General features: G+C 43.1%; 1 protein-coding gene across 1 annotated transcript; it reads right to left on the bottom strand.

Annotated features, from left to right (window-relative positions):
- Nucleotides 1-387: 387 nt before the first annotated feature.
- On the bottom strand, nt 388-17,292 carry Pgrmc2 (progesterone receptor membrane component 2). Its single transcript, XM_032898458.1, has 3 exons — nt 16,866-17,292; nt 4,214-4,369; nt 388-2,679 (listed from the first exon to the last, which is right to left on the bottom strand). Exons 1-3 carry the CDS (start codon nt 17,263-17,265, stop codon nt 2,582-2,584), a joined length of 654 nt encoding a protein of 217 aa, XP_032754349.1. The 5' UTR covers nt 17,266-17,292; the 3' UTR covers nt 388-2,581.
- Nucleotides 17,293-21,610: the final 4,318 nt, after the last annotated feature.

The raw sequence follows: 21,610 nt of genomic DNA, 5'->3' as shown, positions 1-21,610 counted from the left end.
GTGTTTACCCCCACTGAAGGGAAACTGGCTGTATTTCCACAGCTCTACTCAGGGTACGGCCATTTGGGGGCTGCAAGAGACAAAAATCTAAGTGATGCCAAAATTTTACTGTTCTAAAGCCATTGTTTGATCTTACATGAAATGACTTTAACTCAGAACCCTAAAGCTGAATTATACAAAACCAAGTGTAGCAAGCTGGAGAGATGGGTCAGTGGCTAAGCGCACTGGTGCCCTTCCAAGAGACTGGAGTTCAACACCACCCACACGTTGTCATACAACCACAGCAATCCCAGTAACGTGGGATCTAACATCCACTTAGACCTACACTCATACACATACAAAATTAAATATATATACACACACATATAAAAACCAAAATGTACAGAATTAGACACAAATTATAAGTTCCATTTTTATTGTATGGCAAATATGGACCACACAACTTTAAAAGATGAATGCAGTGTTTCTCAAACATATCCAATCTTAAGCATGATTGGAGGAATCGCAAACAGATTTAGGCTCAGTAGAAAAGAAGAACGTATACTTTGGAGCTGGGGATGTAGCTAAATGGTTGAGCAATATGTGGGTTTGAATTTTAACACTGAAGGATAAAAAAAAGAAGAAAAAAAAAGCCCCATGTTTTAAAACCCCTACCAATCAGGCAATGTGGGAACCATGCCAGTTACAGAGCCCCCAGGACAGGGCACCACACTACCTAACAATGAGACATCTGACTGGAAGTAAGAAGTTATCTACAGAACACAGTTTATTTAAAGTCCAAAACACAAAACCACTTCCTTTTAAAAAACAAAAAATGTATTGTTTTTACTGCATGAATACCTGGGGCTTCTCACAAATGCAGATTATCAACCTTCAGGCTCAATGGTTCAGATACACCAATTACTACATCAGAGGAGATATATATAAAAAACACGTCTTTCAACGTCACCTATTTGGGGCTTTTCTCTGTGAGCGCAATTTGTCCTCGACCAAGAATCCATCATAACGAAGTCAAAACCTGACCTAAGCAGGCTTTGAAATAGAACCTTTTCAACTAACAAGAAAGGGATTTACCGACTATGGGCACAATACTGTGTTTATGTCAGTTCCTGCTTGGAAGGCTGGTGCGTCTATCGCCCACGGTGGCAGCAAAGCCGGAGCACACTGTGTACTGTAATATCCCTTCTTACCTGAACCATCCACCAAGGTGGACCTGCGTGGAAATTACACTGAGCATGGGGCATGTACAGCGTGGCTAATCAGGGCCCGATTTTCATTTTTAAGGTGGTTTCCCCTCATCCTGAATTAAATGCAGTCTTATTAGTATATGACACACTGGCTCACGGCTCTGCATTTAGAGTCCAACTCGAGCTGATTTGGTTTATTGTACATGCTTTATTAAAACGGTACTCGTATTTACAGCATTGCAGGAAGAGTCCCTCCCAAGGTGCTCTCACAGACATCCAGACTCACTCACACAGACATTCATACCGCGCGGCCCCACTCACTCACACCAGTGACATGTGAGGGTCAGACCCCTAAAATTTAGGCAGCTGTTGGGGAAGAACTGTTGGTTTTTCAATCTTTCTTGGAAAAGAAAAAAGCACAGGGATGCATTTGGCCATCACGATGCTAGCGATGTTTGTGCACTAACACATGGCAGTTAACACTGAGCACTCCTCCTCCACTCTACACACAATGACATCAGCCTCAGTCTCAATGCTGCTTGTAGTGACTTCTCAATTCAGAGGGGCTTTCCCAAAAAGTAATTCAAGTTTATGGAAGTGAAATAAGGCACAATTAATATTGTTTTGACCTAGCGGAAGGAAGGGAAAGAAATAAAACTGGTTTCAAATTATCTTAGCTGGGAACTGTTGACTTTAATCTACTGGAAATCCCTCTTTCAAATCTTTCTTAGAAGGACATTTTTCCCTCTTCCCTGACAAAGCCCCGAAAGAAAAGTTTGGGAATTCACGTTTAAATGTTTCAGTAGCCTGAACTTCTTAAATGAATATGTGACCCCCTCTCCCCTGCCCAGGGCTCTTCCCTTAACACAAATAAAACACAGCCTGTGAAACAGGATCCCTTGCTCCTTCCAGAGATCTGCACACTGAGTAGCAAATACCTATCTGGTTGTCTTTGATACTTTTTTGTTTTGTTTTAAAAGAAAGACATGGGAGGGGTGGGGGAAAGAAAGGAAGACAGAGAGGTGGGGGGAGGGAGAGAGAGGGAGAGAGGAAGAAGAAGAGAAGGAAGAGGAGGAGGAAGAGGAGGAAGGAAGGGAAGAAAACTGAGAGGAGAGGAGGGGTAAAATAACCCGGTGACTTTCTTGCTGTTGAGAAGGTCCTGTCTCCTTTTCAGGGTGATGAAGCCCACCAGACATCACAAACAACTGCAACAGGTTCACCGGCAGGCAGCACAGGCAATGCCTCATATTCAGATCTTCACAGTTGGGCATAGTATCTTGTACACTCTGGTGAAATGGTTCTCACAGCAGGAGCATCACAGCCAGACTGGACATTCTCTCAAAGGGGTACGAGTTGCAGTTCTGAAGGCCCCTGGCTTTGGTTGTTCACAAAGTTCAGTCCTGTTTACTGTGATCCTTGGTGTCCTCCTCGTCTGTGTACTCTGATGGCTCTTCCCCTGGCTTTAGGAGTCTGCCTACATAATCATATTTTTCTGAAAGATACACCAAAACAAAGTCAGGAGTGGTTCAATGTGTTTCATGATTCCACTGTACTGCAAGAAGGCATGTGTCTCTTAAGTCACACAAAACAATGAAGAATTCCTCCAAAGCTTCTCGTACATGCACACAAGATCTGAACACAAGGCAGCAGGATCTGACAAGGTTAGGGTTGCTCTTTAAAGGACAGTTCAGTGTCAGTGGCTCTTACTCAGACACTATCGGCATTACTTGGATTTTTAAATGTACACGCATGGACTGTCTCAGAGCTGTCCAGCTTGGCTTTACGATATCACGCGCCTTGGAATGTGGCTGCTCTGTTTGTTGGTGGCAGGGTTGGAATCTAAGGCTTCATGCCCTACACTTAGCTCCACCCCAATCGAATTCTTTTAAGTGTTAATAGCCCAAAATATTACAAATAAAAATATTATAATCAGAGGTAGTGGTTCATACACATAGTCTCATGAGTTTGAGGTTAACCTAGGTGACACACACACACGCGCGTGCGCACACACACGCGCGTGCGCACACACACGCGCGCGCGCCCACACACACGCACACACACACACACGCATGCACACACGCAGACAAAGAAGGAAATGGAGACCTAGGATGAATGGCTCTAGGGTGATGGCAGCAGCATGGCGTATAGGGTGGAGAGCCACAGGATAAGTAGATCTGAGACATATTCTGGAGAAAAATGTGACAACATGGTAGAGACAAGGACTTCTCTGGGCTCTGTAGGCCTGCAAGACCCCACCACACCATCACTCTTTCCCATACTGAGCTCTCTCCTTAGATCCGTCACTCTGTTCACTCTGACGTGCCTGCTCTTTAATTTAGAACCTTGTATGCAGATAAAGCCTGTTTGTTTTCTGGAAATAAAACCTAGGCTAAGTGAATTAAATCAAGACTGAGTCGACTAGCTGTGGGGAGTGTTAAGGTGGGCTCTGCACTCAGGAGAACCGAGACAAGTGCCAGGAAGCCCACAGAGCTGCTCACAGACCCAGTCAGAGATGAATGGTCAGGCAGCAGCCCACGGGGCATGATGGGGGCAGGGCAGTATTCCTTCCTTACATTTACATTTAAAGTTAAGAACAGTTACATCATTTGCTATACATTACCAATAGTGTTGATTTTACTAATTCACCACTGATTCATGGTTGGAACCCAGGGCACGAGGAGGTCATACGCAATCTACTACTGTGCTATATCCTAACCTTCAGTTTGTTTTAAATACAAGCCTGTATTTAACAAAACAAAACCATTCCTTAATAATCAAGTCTTAAAAGACTACTGAAAGCATCACAATTTGAGACTGTTGGGCCTCCAGGCAAGTGCTGCCATACCTGGTGCTAACTATATATTCAAATACAGACTTTCAGCCCAATTGCCACATGTAGCAATTATATATGAATATTTAGCAGTTAAAACAATACATCCTAATAATGATGGAAATGGAAACAGTCCTTTAAAGCATGTGCAATAGCATACAGTTCGGTTTTCCAAAGCTCCCCCAAATGAAGATACCTTTAAACTGCATTTCCCACTCTCGAACGCTCTCCATCTGCACTGCGTTCAAATCTGAGAGGTCATCGTACTCATCTCTAAGTGCATCCTTATCCAGGCAGAAGGTCGCCAGTCCCCTGGAGGCGTCCCTGCCAGCAAAGATGCCATATGGGCCCGCTGGAAGAGAAAAAGACAACTTAGAGCCTAACACCATTTGAGATCGTGTCTGAACATCAGCTTCTCTCCATGACTTGTTTTTGGTACACAGCCGTAATTTAAAAAAAAAAAAATGGAGATTCTCGATGAGATAATCAGAGATTTGTCAGAAATTTCCCTTTTTACAAAAGTAAAGCTTTTTACTGAAAATAAGTTCACTTCAGATACTCTGAGACCTGTATACGAGAGGAGGGAGGATCAGTGGAATACAGCCCTTGAGAGGTTACCTACCTCCAGTAGGGGGCCCTACACCCATGCACCTGCTAACAGCACTACATGGACTCAGTGGGTATTAAATAGCACATTAAATCAGGAGCAGATGTGGTGGGGATACAGAAGAAACTAGAGGGAGGATATGGGCTAGATTTGATCAAACATATCCTGTTCTGTATGAAACACGTATGTTCCTGTATGAAAATCTTAAAACAAAAAACTTTAACAAAACTCTTTCACGTGTTCATGTGTATATCAACGTCGCTTATGTAGCTCAGTCTCTCTGACATATTTCATGAGACAGCTTATCTAATTAGTTCACTGATTTGGCTCAACTGGCTGGGTCAGACAATTCCAGGAACCCCACCTCTCCACCTCCCCAGCACGAGCTTACAGGCATGCACAACAGACCTTGCTTTTAATGTAGATGCTGGAGATCTCAACTCAGCCCTCATGCACATCCAGCAAATACTTCTACCCTGCAACAGACATCTTCAAGATTTAACTGTTTACATCTAATATGGCAGAAGGGGTCCAAAAATATCTTTCTGTTTAAAATGTTTCTTACAAAGATTTAAATGATAACAAGAGTATCTAAAACATATAATTCTACAAAGACAAATATCAAGTTCATGTGCTCCTCTACAGATAGCAAAAGTCATTCTGAGGAAACAGTTTTAGAACCAGTTAAAGGTCCACTCTCACGAGCAGCTGGTTACTGGCCTGACTGTTAAGAAGAATATTTACTTTTGTGTATGTGTTACATGTCTGTGTGGAAAAGATGTGGCCCTGAACAAGTGTCGTCAGAAGGCAAACTGCATCCTGCTTTGGGTCTGAAATCCAGGTCAGGCAAGCACTTTATCCACTGCACCATCTCCCAGGCCCATGGGAACTATTAATTTAATAAAGGGGCTATTGGAATAAAGTATTGGCTAACTTAAAGAAAACAAGAGTAAAGATGCCTTGACTTCCGAGTGAAAGAAGACTGACCTGCTCGCATTGGAAAGTACTGTAGGTAACTCCAAGGTAAATGTTGGAGAGCACCCGCGCCTTCTGAGCCAGGAGACCAAGTCTCACCTAACCACTGACCACCATAAGCAGTAACCTGGATTCCTGACTGGACTTCATTCCTAGGGCAGGAAGCTCATTCTTGGAAAGGTAGTCCATGGAGCTAGAATGGCTTTCCCCAGGGTTTAAGGGTTTAAGTAGCTTTTTCAGGTTTAGCCTTGAAGGTGGCAGGTGTGATGCGTCTAGCTTCTAGTTATTAAGCATTTTCCATGTTACTAATGGGCATTAGGTAACTATCACAACATAACTAAATGGATAATTTTTCTCACTAAATGGATATACTTATGGTTTAATTATTCTCCCAATAATACATTATTTTGTTCTCTCAGATATGTCTTCTATAAGAAAATGAATACTCTATCATTGGTCAACATTGATGACTTTGAAATTTTGCTTATGATCGCAACTTACATTCAAGGAGTATTAAACTTTAAAAAAATAAATTTAATAGTTTCTACTTACAGAATACAATTCAAAAGTTCATTAAATTAGGGTTAAATATTTTAGAGGAATTGTGAACTTTGAAAAGTAGACAAGATAGGCTTCTAAGGCAAGTAAGCAAGAACAACCTGACCTTCAGCCCCCACTCCCTTTGCACAGAATTCTACCTGCTTTGTAGAGATAAACATATAAGTAGCCAGTGAATAGTGAAGATGGACTTTTGTCTCTGGAGAAACAAAGATGACCAAAGCCTATGGGCCTAAAACAGTGGCAAATGAAGCAAAGGAAGAATATTAAAAATGGCTAGAGAACAACAACCTTGAAGAGAAAATGACACTTTCTATTTTTTAAAGAATTTCCCTATAACTTCACACTTTGGTCCTTCAGGATTTCATGAAGAACAGATTTTGCCTTTTTCCACGCTTGGCAGACTAAATAAATAAATAATCAATCAATCAATCAATCAAAGCACATCATTCAATGACCACCTAAAGTTTCTAATAGGATCAGGATAATATCTATCTCTAGTTCTCTCACTACTCCAAATTCTTGTCCCAAGAAGCAGGGGCCCCAGAAGTTCAAAGAGCACTCATACCAAGAACATTTAGGGCCACCAAGGTTCTTCTCAGTTTTTACTATTTTCAGACAGCGTCACCAGGGTGCCCAGGTTGTCCTTCAACTATGTAGAGTCATAACAGCCCTTGAGCTTGCAGTCCTCTTGCTGGGCCTCCCATGTATCTGATCTGCAAACTTGTACCTATGTTCTGGATATCACTCTTGCAGATGTGTCAGTGTGAACCCTGAGACTATGTGAGAGCACACAGGCTACTGCAGGCCCAGGTAACCCTCAGCACCATAAAGCAAACCAGCCAAGTCACAGGACAACCCTCAGGCTCTGAGTATGTTAATAGATATACCAGTGGGTTCTTAAGTAAATTTCTCTGCCAGCTTTCCTAAGGGTCAACTTTGAATGAATTAGTTAATCTTTTGTTGCTGAAGTTGGTTTTTGTCAACTCATTAAAAGATAAGAATGAGTAATATATTCCTCCACTCCATAAACTACATTAAAGTGTCCCCTTCCCATGCACAGACTTCTGAGGAAGCCATCTACTAAGGAGTCTTTGCTGACATGTTCTTTGCTCCATGATGTAAGGCCACCGAGAAACCTAAGCAGACTAAGTACTACAGGAATTGGGCAGTTTTCTGACAAAGGGAGGCTTAGAGGTCTGGCAAAGAGTTATCTTCTTCCATTCATAGCACAAGCAGCAATCCCTTCCTTTTCAGATGCTCTCCACAACAAACTATCATTAGCAATAGCAGTTTGCTATGTGTGACTATTCATAAAACAACGACAACAACAAAAATGGTGGCTACCCACGAAAAGCACTTCTGATCTAGTGTTAAACCTCTGGTATAATTTACCAGAACAGCAAATGCTGTTTTCTGAGCATCAAGACTCATGTAAACATCATTATGATGTTTCCCAACCAAGTAATCGGCTGACCTAACAGTTGTTGACTTTATGATGGTGAACACACTTGGAATTTTGATTGCTACCTGGACTAGTAACAGGTAGAACACTCAGTGCAGCTCCCCAGGCATCCAGGAGAGGAAGAATTCATAGATTACACTACAGAGTAAAATGTAAGGTGAGTGTGTTGAACTCCAGGCTAATGTGGGTGTTGTGAACATGTTCTAGCTATAATACTCCATAGGATAAGTGGATTAGATACATTTTTGACTTTATTTACTCTTCTTCCAGATAAGGTCTCATTATAGAGCCCTGGATGGTCTCACACTCACAGAAATCAGTCTGCCCCTACTTGTATCTGGCTGTGAATAAGATTATTTTTAAGTTCAAAATCAATAAACTCAAAAAATCAATAAACTCAGCTGGGTGTGGTAGGCAAATTTATAATTTCAGCATTCTGGAGGTGAGGGTTGGAGGGCTTTGAGTCTGAAGTCTGCCTAGTGAAACAAACAAAACAAGAAATAAGAAAAAAAAAAGACAAAAAAAGTCAATCAACTCATTAGTTGGTAATCCCTACAACTGCTTACTTTTGATACACCATGCAGAATGGTAAGACATATTTTTGAAATAGCAACAAACCATTGATACATATATATGCTCATTATGAAACAATGATAAAATAATAAACAGAAAATGTGGTAAGTAAAAATGTCTAACAGAGGATCTGTTTGACTGTAGGATGACAAAAGAGAAATATTCCATGAGAATTATTTTAGTTATTTCCATGCTCCTCTGAAACTCCTGTAAATGTAAGGAGACAGCTTACACTCCAATCTGGGAAACTCCAGGAGCTATAGAACCAGCACAGTAAAACTGAAGAAAGTTTCTGTCAAGACAAGAAGACACTTACATGCTTAAGGAACCAAGTGACACTCAGATCTTCAAACACTACACAGAGAAATTATTTTATCTACTAAAGTTGAGACCAAATTACATGCTTTACTGCACGACTGAAAATTCCACCTTGTTTCTGAATGTTCGACCACAAGGCTTAAAAATATAGAAAAGTGCATCATCTGCAGGAAAAGGGCGAACTGGAAAGCCATCAAGTTAAAAGACACAGAGCCCATGCATGTCTCACTTGGGTGACTATAGATTAAAGCACATGCACATACACACTCACATATGACCCAAAGTAGAATAAGGACAAAAGGAAGGGAAAGAAGTAAGGATGAGACATAACTTAGATGTAAAAGATAAATTTGAATACATAAACCTGCATGCTTGTGGTCTAAAACACTGCATAGGACTAGATGGTGCAGCTAAGTGGTAGAGTGCTTGCCTAGCATGAGAGGCCAATGGTTAGTACCACACATAAAAGCAAAGATAAAAATGCTATGGAGGGTTGGTGAGGGGCTCAGCAGTCAAGAGTGCTTGTTAAACATACTGACAACCTGAATTCTGATACCCAGATCCCAAGACAGAAGGAGACTGGATTCCTGAAAGCTGATCTAGATACCTCCATATATATGCTAACTGTCAGCACTCATGAACATAATAATATCAAAACAACAATGAGGGCTGGAGAGAAGATTCAGCAAGTAAGAACACTGGCTACTCATCCACAGGGCAGGAGTTTGATACCCAGCACCCACATGGTGGCTCACAACAATCTCTAACTCTAGTTCTAGGAGATCTGATGTCCTACAACTGCTTACTTTTGATACACCATGAAGAATGGTGAGGCATATTTTTGAAATAGCTGCACCCAGGATGCTGCCAAATACTCATACACATAAGATAAATTTATAAACAAAGCCAAACCAACAACAAAATTCCAGCTATGTGTAAGTGGAAAGGCACGGAGAAGTATTTGGAAAGGCTGAAATGATAAGCATCACAACTGAAAGACTGTGGCAAAGAATACATGAACAAATGTATGTATAAAGGGCAACAAAGAGACTCAGATTTTCTTAAAAATATCCACTTCTGGAATAAGAAGATAGTTCAGTTTTTAAAACACTTGCTGCACAAGCACAAAGACCTGGGCTGGCGGCAAGATGGCTCAGCAGGAAGTCACTTGTTGCTAGGTCTCATGGCTTGAATTAGCTAACTGGGCAGTCCATGGAAGAAATGACTCTAGCAAATTGTTCTCTCATCTTTACACATGCACCAAGGTGTGCCTGCTTCTGTGCACTTACATACACGCTGTAAGTAAATGTATATTTTTTTTAAAAAGGCCTAAATTCAATCCCTAGGATGGACAGTGGAAATTATAAGGTGGGTGTGAAGGCATGTTTAAATTCCCAACATGTAGGGAGGTGGGGATAAGCCAAACCATTGGCCTCCACTAGCCAGCCAATCTCACCTATACTGGGCTGGATAGTCCAGAACTCACTGAGTTCTAGTGACAGGTCCTGTCTGATAAAACCTCACTCAAAATAGGAGAAAAAAAAATTATACAGCAACTTGGATGCTGGTTTAACTTCAGAGCCACAAAACCCCAGCAGTGTAAAGCATCACAGTTTTGGTAAGGAAGAGAACAGGCATCTTTATGAAGAATGCACAGTCAAACTCTCTGGAGGGCACTCCAAATGACGTCCCCATACTATGAGCTTTAGCAATGCTGCTTCTAGGACTCACAGCTTTCTTTCCATTGGTACAGGCTGTTTCTCACAGTAGCATTACTAAGAGATGGCGGAAAGCTCACATGCTCACCAAGAGAGGCCATTAACAAATAGCTTCCACATACATGAAGGATGTGAAAGGCTCCCAAGATTGTGAACGGCATGTAGAGTGCACCATAATTAAGTGTGGTGAAATAAGGCTCACGTTCAGATGGTTTGACCTGCACAGCACGGCTCTGCAGCACTAAGACTGATCCCTTCCCACTGCAGAGACATGAGAGGGCTCTCAGGAGGAGCCTTACTTTTCACTGTAAATCCTTTAGAGTTTTCAGTTTTCAGCATGTATTATCTTTTAAAAATATGATTTAAAAACCTTACACCCAGGCATTATTTTGGGATCTACTCTAAGCACTCTACAGTAGTCGCACACCCACAATTGACAGTTCATGGAACACTCCAGAAAATGGACAAGAAAGAGAGAATGCAGAGGCTGGTGGAAAGCAGCAGCAGCAAAGATGACAAACTATAGCAAGGAAGCGCGGCCAGGCCAACACAGTGTCCAGAATAAAGCAGGAAGAGCAGACTCAAGCTGCCTAAGGTTATCAAAATCTAAGACATGGGTCATAAAAGAGACAGGCTTGAAGAACAGATGGGAGATGAATACATATCTACCTGCCTTCCGGGGCAGGGAGAGGATGAGAGAGAATGGAAGAGGCAATAATTTAAAGTCGCGTTTAAATGTTCTAAAATGGATGAAATGGCACGTATTCACAGACTTTTGGAAGAATCCAGCATGTTAAAAATCAAATCTAGGGGTCTGGGGCAAAGCTTAAGTCAGTGAAGTACTTGTTGCACAGGCAGACCTATTTTGGATCTCCAGCACTCTGCGGAGACCAGGAAGGTGTGTGTGTGCCTCTAACTCTAGCCTATCACGGAAGCATGGATACAGATCCCTAGAGCTTGGTGACAACCTAGCCAAACTGGTGAGCTCTAAGTTCAGTAAGACCTTGCCTCGATAAATAAGATGGAGAGAGGCTAAAGACAGTGATGCCTACCTCTGCCTTCTCCAGTGCAGTGCACACACACACACACACACACACACTAGAGCAAACCGCCTCAACCACAACAAAACTCAGAAAAACAGATTAGTAAAAGCAAACTTATTAAAGAGCAGAGGGCAATGACACACATCACTCAAATGGAGGTGTAACAAGAATATACAATTTCATTTCCTGACCACAAGTCATTACTCCTGAACAAGGACAGACAAAGGAAAGGTATTTTTCCTACCAATGAAAAGAACTACAGGCCTTTTATCAAAATGAAGATGGAATTCTAAGAAAGATTAAGGTGCAAGAAATAGTAAATTTTCAAAAAGGCAACCACATAATAGACTTGAGTTCTGTTCCCAACACCCCCACTGGTCAGTACCAGGAGATTTGACTCCTTTTGCTGGACTCTGGAGGCACCTACATATATATGTGGTGTGCGCACGCACACTTCACAAAAAGAAAACATTTCCAGGGCTAGGGACAAAGGTGGGAAGTAGAGTCCCTGCAAAAATGTCTGAGGCCAGGTTCATCCTTAGCACCAGGAAGGAGAAAAGCCAGGCAAGTGGCAGTAAGTTGTCTTCAATAGGTAGGCTTTCCTAATTTGCATGGGATAATATTTGGCTAAAATTCTTACACTGTTCCAAAGAATAGATCAATATCTAAATCGTATCTTAAAATCATTGGAAGAACAGAAACAGATTTATCCAGATCGGCAGAGGAGAAAGGGGAAGGGAGAGACTCTAAGGACTAGGGAGTGAAGTGACCATCAGGAGCTTTTTCTGAGGTGAACTGTGCTTAGGGCACTGCTAGTCAGAGAGGCATGGCCAAAGGCTGTGTTAAGATGGTGGGAACTAGACAGAACCAGACTAAGGTGTGAGAACATCAAATGCTGAAGAGTTTAAAATCTACTTATGTGGTTTTTATAAGAAAAAACAAAGTAAGATGAGTTAGTTTCAAGGGCTGGAGTAACAAGTCTTGGGCTAACGACAAGTAATCAAAGAATCCAAACCTGAAATATCAATGGAGTTGACAGGGATGAGTCTGATAGGACAGATATGACAGGTCTGGACACAGTGCTAGGTGGCTCCCATGTCTTCACCCCAGCTGTACACTAAGGTGAATAATAACCTACTTCAGAACACTCTCACGACCAAGCTCTGCAGCTGTCCCCTTCAAGTTTAAAACATCACGCCCCTACTTTGTGAGTACCTAACAGAAATAAGGTACTCCTAGATATCCAAATAACCCCTGGTCATAACCCTACATTCATTCATAGCACATTTCTCACTACAGAGCTTAACTCCATACTGGGATATGTTATATACTGCCTGTCCTCCTCAAGTGATGTCAAGTCCATGGATACGGCCTGGTCTGTACCAAAGTAAAATCTAAGATGCTCCTTAATATTTAAAGATAGAGATGAAGCTTTATATGAAAGCTCTTGAGAAAGGTGAGAAAGGCTCCAAGAGTTACATAGTTATGTCTGTCATGGGCACATGGGGAGGAATGTCTATGCCAGATGGTTTTCAGAAACCATAGGGAAAGTTCATGTGACTAGTTCTGCTCCTTACTTCTAATCTCAATCACCACCTTCTACTATTCTAATGCTTTAGTATTTAACACAATATAGCTCCCTAAAACATTAAAACCAATGTGAATGACACTGCTGATCAGAAGGGGCAACCAGGTAGGTACTGTGAAAATGATCAGCACCATATACAGCTCTTCTGAACTTCACTTTTTGTCAAGTACAACTCAGAGGAACAGACAGCATGGCTTATCCCAGAGTTCAACTATGTAGCTAGGCTATTCTAACTAAAGGCCATCCTCCTGCCTCTGCCTCAAGAGCACTGGCATAAGGTGTGAGCTACCATGCTTAGTTCCTTCAGAAACTTAGTGTTTATCTACTGGTAGCTAACAAGATACATGTGGTAACTAGCCCAATAACAAACCTAGTTGGCTTCAAAGCAAGAAATTGTAATGGCAGCTGGATTGTGACAACTCTGAGCAGTCCACACAGTGGCAGCCAGGCTGGGCTTGGCCTTTATGATGCAACTCTTGCTTAAACTGCAGTTTTGTAAATTAAAATGTTAGAGAAAAATTAACATATTAAAAAGACAAGATTAAACAGGAGGCAGGATTTAGGTTCTTGGGCTCCTTTCCTCAACCTTTTAGGCAGCCTAAAGGGCTACTTGTGTGACCTTTTCCTTTTCAGAATTTAAGAGGAAAGTTGGTTTTAGCATATATTGACAAACAGGAAGAATAAGGGAAAAAATATCAAATAGCCCACATAAATGCTTTTTTTGCCATTCTAAAGAATAAGATTCCCAAAGCTGTACTATAGTAATAAATGATTTAAGATTATACCGCTAAAATATTTAAAACCTATTCTGAATGAAAGCATGGACTTGATGGATAATGTGACAATGACAAGGTATGACCTATGAAACATGTGAAACTTGGTTTGATTTTTAGTGGCTACTTAGCAGGTAGGTACTTTGGGACAAATTTTACAAATGTGAAATGAGAATACCAATATCCCCTAGAGCCATTTAAACAAACAAACACGCTCAGGAGACGTTCACTGACCTCCAGAGCTCCCGGAGAAGCTAGAGTATAGCACGCTGCTATTTACTCCAAGGTTTAGTGTGGCAGTCATGTGGCTGAGCATCTGGAATATTACTGAAGAACTCATCCTAAACTATATTAATTTTCGTTAGCCATGTGTGGCTTGGGCTACCATACTGGGCAGCTAGAATAACATAAAAGCCATGATTTGAAGTTCAAACCCTGTATGGGAAGGAACCAGAAAAGGGTATAAAGAAAAAAAAAAAAAAAAAAAAAAACCAGTAACGGGATTCTCTGTAAGTTCAGCCCAGAAGCTGTCTACCGCAAAGTATGTAAACTTTGTGGTCAAACATATCTGGATCTCCCAGATTTATTTATGTGATCTAAGCCAGGTTACTGAAACCTCAGACTCATCTCTATAAGGCAAATACTTTGCAACCTCACCAGAGAACTAGAGAAATGACAAATGCACAAGCCATTCATGGGATCACTAGATGCTTACAGACTGCAGTTTCCTACACAATCACACTTGCGTTCCAAGCTAGCCAAGTACCTATTAGATTATATAGAAATACTATACTAACAACAAAGGCAACATGTTCTGGCAGACGGTTGGCAGTGAACTACATCTGAAATAGTGCCATTCAAGAAGTGGAACTTCAGATGCACAGCTATAAGAGAATGTGTCCAGTATTATGGAGGAAAAACACCACCTTCACAGAACAATCTAATCCTAAGACACAACATTGCAAAATGGAACACACAGTGGTTGGACATAACAATAAACTTGCTAGCTCTAGGCTGAGTTTTCCAAATCACTAAGATTCTCAGGTAAGGAGAACTGCGGGCTGAATTATAACACTACAAAAGCATTTCACTCATTTGCTAAATAAAGAAAATAAAAGTTAAAGGCAAAATTTAATTTTACACTTATATTCTAGCCAAAATTATGGCATTAGGACTCCAGGAAAGTACTTCAACACTTCCTATCCATGAAAAAATAAAAAGGAAGAATGAAAGATGTCGTGGCTCCATTTAAGCACTTCTCAATAATAAAATCTTCCAGATATTCCTAGATTGTTTACTGATACCAGTAATAAATAATTATGCATCAGAACAAGATGGTTCTCTATTCTTTTTGTTTTTAGTTGGGGGGGGGGTGTCTCACTATGCAGCCCCAAATAGCCCAGAACTCAGAGATCCACTTGCCCACCCCGCCCCAGGGTTGCCTTTACCACCACACCCAGGGTGGTTCTTCATTATTATCTAAGAATGCCTTCAGTGCTCAAGCCCAGGGACCCACACTACATCATACCTCTTAGTCTTTGACAGTTGCTACTGGAGGCTGCTAAACTGACTTTCCTGATGTATAAGGACTGATAATGGGCCTTTTTACAAATACTCTAGACAATCTTTAACCACTGAACACACTTTAATGCCAAAGAGGGGAAAGTGTGTCACTAGGTACAAAATCTGTGTAAATTCTTCACTTTAAAAGTTTGACTTGGTCTGTGTAAACAATGTACTTTGGTCCTATATTCTCTTGTCCCACATGCTCTTAAATTAAAAAAAAAGTATTAACCATTAGAGCTGATAAGGAGACATTTTGTTTGTGTTTATGTATCCAGAAGGAAACACACACACACACACACACACACACACACACACACAGACAGAGGGGGGAGGGAGAGAGAGATTAACAGATCGAACATCAAATGCTTATTTATGTTTCTTACCTCTTATCCAATCAACAAACCAAAACATTCCTAAAATAGCATCCAACTAAGCACTGAAATCAGAAGCTTATTCAGTGTCAATAAATCACACGCACTAACAAAATTAAAAAGAGACCTTAAATGTTGGATGTATTCCTTCCAGTAATGGGTCACTTTGGTCTCTAGCTTTATTCTTACAACTACAAGCACACTCTCGCTCTCTCGATCTCTCGCTCTCTCCCTCCCTCCCCACCTTCTGTCTTTAAAGCACTAATAAGCATAACCAGGATGCACAATGTTGTTCAATTTTATGGGCTTCCAACAGATACCCCGGGTCTGAAGTTTATTTGCATAATCCGAAATATAGATTACCACTATACTGCAAGAGGGCCTCTACAGCAACTAACTACCTTCCACATAATTCTCTGAAAGAAAAGTTGTAAAACCTTCAACTTGAAGAACCAGTGCATGGCAGGGGGCGAGAAGTTTGGCTCTTCTAGATTCGTGCCCCACCCCACCCCCGGGCGTCCCATTCTGTTAAGGGAAATATAATAATTCATTTTCAACGGGTATTTGAATACTTATCTTACTATTAGCAGAAAAAGGAGAGGAGGGAAGGAGGGAGAGACTCAAGAGCCAGAGCCAAAGCCAGAGCCACGCCTGCCTCCTGGGCAGAAGAGCTCCACCCCCTATAGTCAGGGCCAATATCTTTGCCAGTCTTACTTATTAAGGTTTACATTCTGGTTCGTTCTCATCTTAACATAAAGTTGTTAATCTTGGAAAGCATCTTGGAGCCAAAACTGACTTTTTAGAAAAAGAATGAAAACGAGTCCGGGGTGGTTCTGAAATCGAGCTTCAGGGTTGGGACTTGAAACTACGTGTCCCTAACCCTGACTCTAGCAGACAAGTCCGGAGACTAGTAAGAGTACGTAAGTGTCAAACAGACAATCCAGAATCAAAAGAAAGCTGTCTTACACAGGGCCGAAAACTTTGGGGCGCCACTTTAGCTCCCTTGCTCCGACAAAGCTCAGAAATAAAAAAAAAAGCTCCGAAGAAAGGTTGAAAGCCAACGTGACTAGAGACAACTCTAACAATTTTGAGAATTTCAGCCCCAGGAAAAGCTGCGAGGAGAGACGGGTTGGGAAGGGAAAGGAACGCCGAGCGCAGGTTTGTGGGGCACCACTGAACCCCTCACGACGCCCACAACTGGAGGCGTGCGCGGGGCTGCAGTCCAGGTACCGGGCCGCGGCGGGGATAGGGTGTCCCGGGCTCCCCCGACACCCCTCACTCCTCACTCCTCACCGGGGCCGTAGAACTTGCTGCCTTTGGTCACGTCGAAGACTTTCCCATTGACCGCGAGCAGGATGCGCGGCGTGCGCGCCCCGTCGTACTGGCGCAGTTGCTCCAGGCTGAAGTCCCGCTTCTTCATGCGCGGCAGCGTGGCGGCCGGGCTCTCCTCGCCCGCTCCGGGTCCCGAGCATAGACCACGCCGCCCCCAGCGCACCCACAGCCGGTAGGCCCCCAGCAGCACCAGCGCCACCAGCGCCACGTTCAGCAGCATCTCCCCGCCCGTCGCCAGCAGCGCTGCCACCCAACTGCTCCTCGCTGCCGTCGCTCCCGCGCCACCCGGGCTCCCGTCGCCGCCACGCTCCCCGCCGCTCCCCAGGGTGCTTAGCTTTACGTCCCCATCACCCGCCGCCATCACTGCCCGCCAGCGCCTTCCTCCTCCCGCCCCCTGCCCTCCCCAAGACCGCGGCCCTGCCCACCAGCCGGCGCTCAGCCAATCACGTGAGGGGCTGGGGCGTGGCAGCGCCGGCTACTTATTGGCTGTTGGTTGGGTAACGTTGCCTGGCTTCGCTCTCGTAGCTCCAGCTCTGGCTGGCAGCGCGCGCGGGCGACGCCCCGCCCACCTCGCCCCACACTTCCCTGCTCTCACAGCCCCAACGCTTCGGCTAAGGGAGTGTAGGGGAGGGGCGGGGCTGAAGAAAAATAAAGGGGGGGGGGCCAGAGCAGGCTATGCGCGTGCGTACTCGCGGATATGGGCGGAACGCCGTCAGGGCGCGTGCGCGGGCCCTGGAACGCCACGCGCTGGGCTCTCTTCAGCAACCCCTCCCTGCTGCTCGCGCGCGTGCGCGCAGCAGCTGCTTCTCTGGAAGACGGCAGGTTCGCGTCCGTGACGACGTAAGACTGAGGCCGCAATGGGGTTGGAGCTAGGGGCCGCATGTGAAGCCGGGATGCGGGCTTCGGGCACTCGTCCCAGATGCGCCGTGAAGCCACAGATCCGGACCTACGCTGCTTTGGGGAGTACCCCTAACCGGAGTTGGACGCAAGCTCTCCTGCGCCTTGCACCCCCGCGGTGGGCGTGCGCGGATAATGCAGCCTGTGGCTCTCGCTCCATAGCCCTGCTCTGGGGCCTGCGGGAGTCCTGGCTTTCTAGTGTGAATTCCACCCATCTCGCACCCTCAACTAGTTTGACAGGCTTCTGTCGCTCTGCTTGTGAGGAGGGAAGGTGCATCCAGGGAATGACCAACCTTGTAACTTTGAACAACCGAGGGTCAGGGACAGGTATAGACGAACTGTGGCAGCTTAGGGGTGAGCTACCCAGCACAAAGTAGCTGACTCAGGCTTTGGCATAAGCAGTAGTCTAGAAAAGTAGGAATGGGCTTTTCTAGCTGCTATTAGTTTTTAGATAACTGCCTTTAGTGTCAGTGGATAGGAGAGTACTACCCACTAACAATATTGGTGATCATAACTTCCCTAGAGAGGTTTTAGCATTTGAAGAAAGGAGTGGGATGGGAAACCAACCATTGTACATAACACTCTAGTGGTGGCTTTAGCGCAGCGGGGTTGAGATTCTTTTTTCTGTAATGGATTATATATTTAAGTGCTGTGGGCCATAAGGTAGAAGAGAAGGAGCATGGTAGTAGTGTTCCAATTGAAAATGTACTTAGAGAAACCGAAATTGATTTGTTGTCATGAAATATCGTCCTTTTGTTTTTGAGGCCATCTCAAGTGTTCCAGACTGACTTTGAACTTTATATGTAGATGAGGATGACCATGAACTCCTGATCCTATCTCTTGCATAGCACTCATAACCAACTGAGCTACATTCCCTTGCCCATTATTCTGATTTTTAAATCACTTAACATTAAAGGAGTTCAGCCCTTACATAGGTACAAAACCAGCCTATAAGCTCTAGTTTGCCAACCCCAGTCTGAGAATATATTTTTGAGTCAGAGCTGTTGTCTTTAATTGGGAATTAGTAAGTGATCATATAATCTTTACACTGTAAGAATAGGGGTAAAATCAGATTGGCACAGGCCAACCTCAGTCGTCACCGGAAGGGTGAGAAATCACAGTTCTGTGGGACTTGCTAACAGAAAATGGAGATGTCAGTGATGGGAAAAAAAGATTAGGAAGAAACTGGTTTTGGGAAAGAAAGGTAGCAATCTCAAGTGTCTGTACAGTTGAAGTAATGACAGGAAGATGAAAGGATCCCAGAGGTTTCATAGTAGGCCACTCACATCTTACTGTTCAGAATTGGGTCACCAGCTCTCCCTGAAGCATTAACTTAGAGTGAAATGGCTTAGATTAACTTTTGTAATATGGCTTTGGGGAGTTCTTAGGGAAGACTGCTGGACATGGGGCCGAGGCATTGTGACATGGAGAACCTCTTCCTCCTTACTGTGCCTTTGCTCCTTCAGAGGGTGATGCCAGCTGAGACCCAGTGGCAGAAATGGCCAGGCTGAACTCTGAGCTGAGTTATGAGATACTGAGTTTTGCTTCACTTAAGTGGTTTAGAAGAGAAGAATTGAAAAACGTATTCCTGCCTCCTACACGGGATGGGGAATGTCGGACAGTTGATACTGTCTGGTGAAGCAAAGTTTTATGCCCTTCCTAAAGTAGATGTCTTGATTTCCCATTAGAAACTCTATTCTCACTTTGAGTCCTCTGAACATGTTACCCTTAAGGTTAGTCCCCTGAACTAGTCCAAAGGAGGTCTCCCCCCCCCCCGCCCCATAATAATCTCTTCTAGTAGAATATTCCCTCTTTGAATACCTCAATGACTTTTCAACTGGTGCTTTCCCAACTTTATTGCTACATGAAGGGACTCATATTGTATTTAAATTTCCTTTAATCAGACAGCAAGCTCAGGGGCCAGGAGTGGGGAACTCAGCAATTCAGACAAGCTGTTTGCATTCAGAGATTTCCATAAAGCTCTATGTGGCCCTTGTCTTTTCCTAGATAAACTAATCTCTGAAGTGTCCTCTCTAAAAGCGATCCAAATATCTGGCTTTTTGCTCTAATAACTTGTCCCCTGGCCCCCACTTGACTGTGTTCATTACCCACTCCAAAACTGCTCACACTACTTCATCGCTGAATGCCCTTCTTAAATTTCTATCCGTCCAATATTACTTTCTCTTTCTCTGTCCAAGGCCTGTTTGATTTCTTTCTTTGAATGTCTATGGATCTCTTCCCTATATCACCCATTTTAGCCTTTCTTTGTGACTGTTGGTTTGCTTTTGTTTTGTTTTGTTTTTTGAGGCAAGAGTGTACATAGCTAAGGTTTGCCTCCAGCTCTTGATTCTCCTGACTCATCTTCCCTACTGCTGGGGTCCCGGATTTGTGTCACATTATTACATTATTGAAATTCTTTGGATTCCAAGATTCCTTCTCGTGCATTGTTGATGTGCTTTTTCAGATTCTTTTTTCTTCTCTGCCCTTTACTTTGTTTCCTTAGCACTGCATGTACTTTCATTTACCAGTTATCACTGGGAAATATTAAAACTAGCCAGAAATCATTTGTGTCGCTTCCAAAGAAAAGCTCGAAACACCTGTACACCTTCCTAGTACTCTTTCTTTTGTTAGTAGACCAAAAAAAAAAAAAAAAAAAAAAAAAAACAAAAAAAAACCCAGCAGCAACAAAAAAAAATAAAACTATTGTTCCATAGCTATCCCTTAATTTTAAACAGCCTGGCAGCTTTTAGTTTCGTTCATGGTTTTGTGAGTTGGAAACTGATGCCTAATCTTGCTTCTTCACATGGCTTCTCCAGAGGAGTAGCCTGCTTAGGACTTGGAAAGCAAAGGACAAAACCTTTTAGGATTCTCTAAGTCTTAAGTTGGAGACAGTGTAACACATTCCCCTTGGTGGAAGCAATCATTGGTCTAGCTGAATTGTAAAGGAGGAGAAGACAAGTGTCAGTGAGGAGGGGATTATGTTTCACATGATGGCCGATTTCCATCACCCAGAGTCCTAGAGTCAGGACAAGACAGACAAGAGCTGCTAGCTAACACATGGCATCATATGAATGAGAGATACATCTCTATTATTTCAACTCACAGATAGCTGAGGTCGTGCTATTAATTTTGGTGGGCTGATCAGACTGGTAACAGAAATAGGGCCTTAATATAACAGTCTAAAATACAAGGCGCTGACATACATGATGTGTTAAGCATTATAGTGGTTGGGTGTTAGGCAGCATTCAGCTCTCACATTTTCACCATGATACTTTTTTTTTTTTTTTTGTTTTTTTTTTGGAGCCGGGGACCCAAACCAGGGCCTTGCCCTTTCTCAGGAAGCGCTCTACCACTGAGCTAAGTCCCCAGCCCCTTCACCATGATACTTAATAAAGATTTCTTAAATAAATTTGAGAATCTGTTTTTTGAAATTCATTCCTTGGCTTTAGGGAAAACATTAGTTTATTGTTGACAGTTCCTGACAAGCAGAGAAGGAAGGTTGACCCTCTACTCCCAGCTTGCCAGTGACTTTCCAGATGAGTGGGCTTGGGACTTAAACACTCCACCTCCCTCCTCTCCTTTCACTTCCTTCTTGGGAGTCAGAAATGTACGTTTCTTTTTCAGCCACCTCATACCACAAGTTTGATAGGGTACTGCTCCTGTGAACTTACTGAGATCCCTGTGAGGAGGAGAGCTTCTGAACTGGGAGCTGAGTTCACTACCGGAGACCAACAAGATCCAATGTTTGAACTTTAATTCATGAGGTCAGAGAGTTCAGTGCTGGATGTGATAATTTTGGACTTTAACAC

Source organism: Rattus rattus, chromosome 3 (genome assembly GCF_011064425.1).
Source record: "Rattus rattus isolate New Zealand chromosome 3, Rrattus_CSIRO_v1, whole genome shotgun sequence".
Classification (NCBI taxonomy): domain Eukaryota; kingdom Metazoa; phylum Chordata; class Mammalia; order Rodentia; family Muridae; genus Rattus; species Rattus rattus.
This window is presented reverse-complemented; position numbering and strand designations above follow the sequence as displayed.

Excerpts from the sequence above, each read along its gene's own strand:
- Pgrmc2 (XM_032898458.1), bottom strand. The coding sequence starts at position 17,265 with ATGGCGGCGGGTGATGGGGACGTAAAGCTAAGCACCCTGGGGAGCGGC. Across the intron at positions 4,370-16,865 it reads CAGCAAGTTCTACGGCCCCG|CGGGCCCATATGGCATCTTT; the intron begins GTGAGGAGTGAG and ends TTTCTCTTCCAG. Across the intron at positions 2,680-4,213 it reads GTGGGAAATGCAGTTTAAAG|AAAAATATGATTATGTAGGC; the intron begins GTATCTTCATTT and ends TGTATCTTTCAG.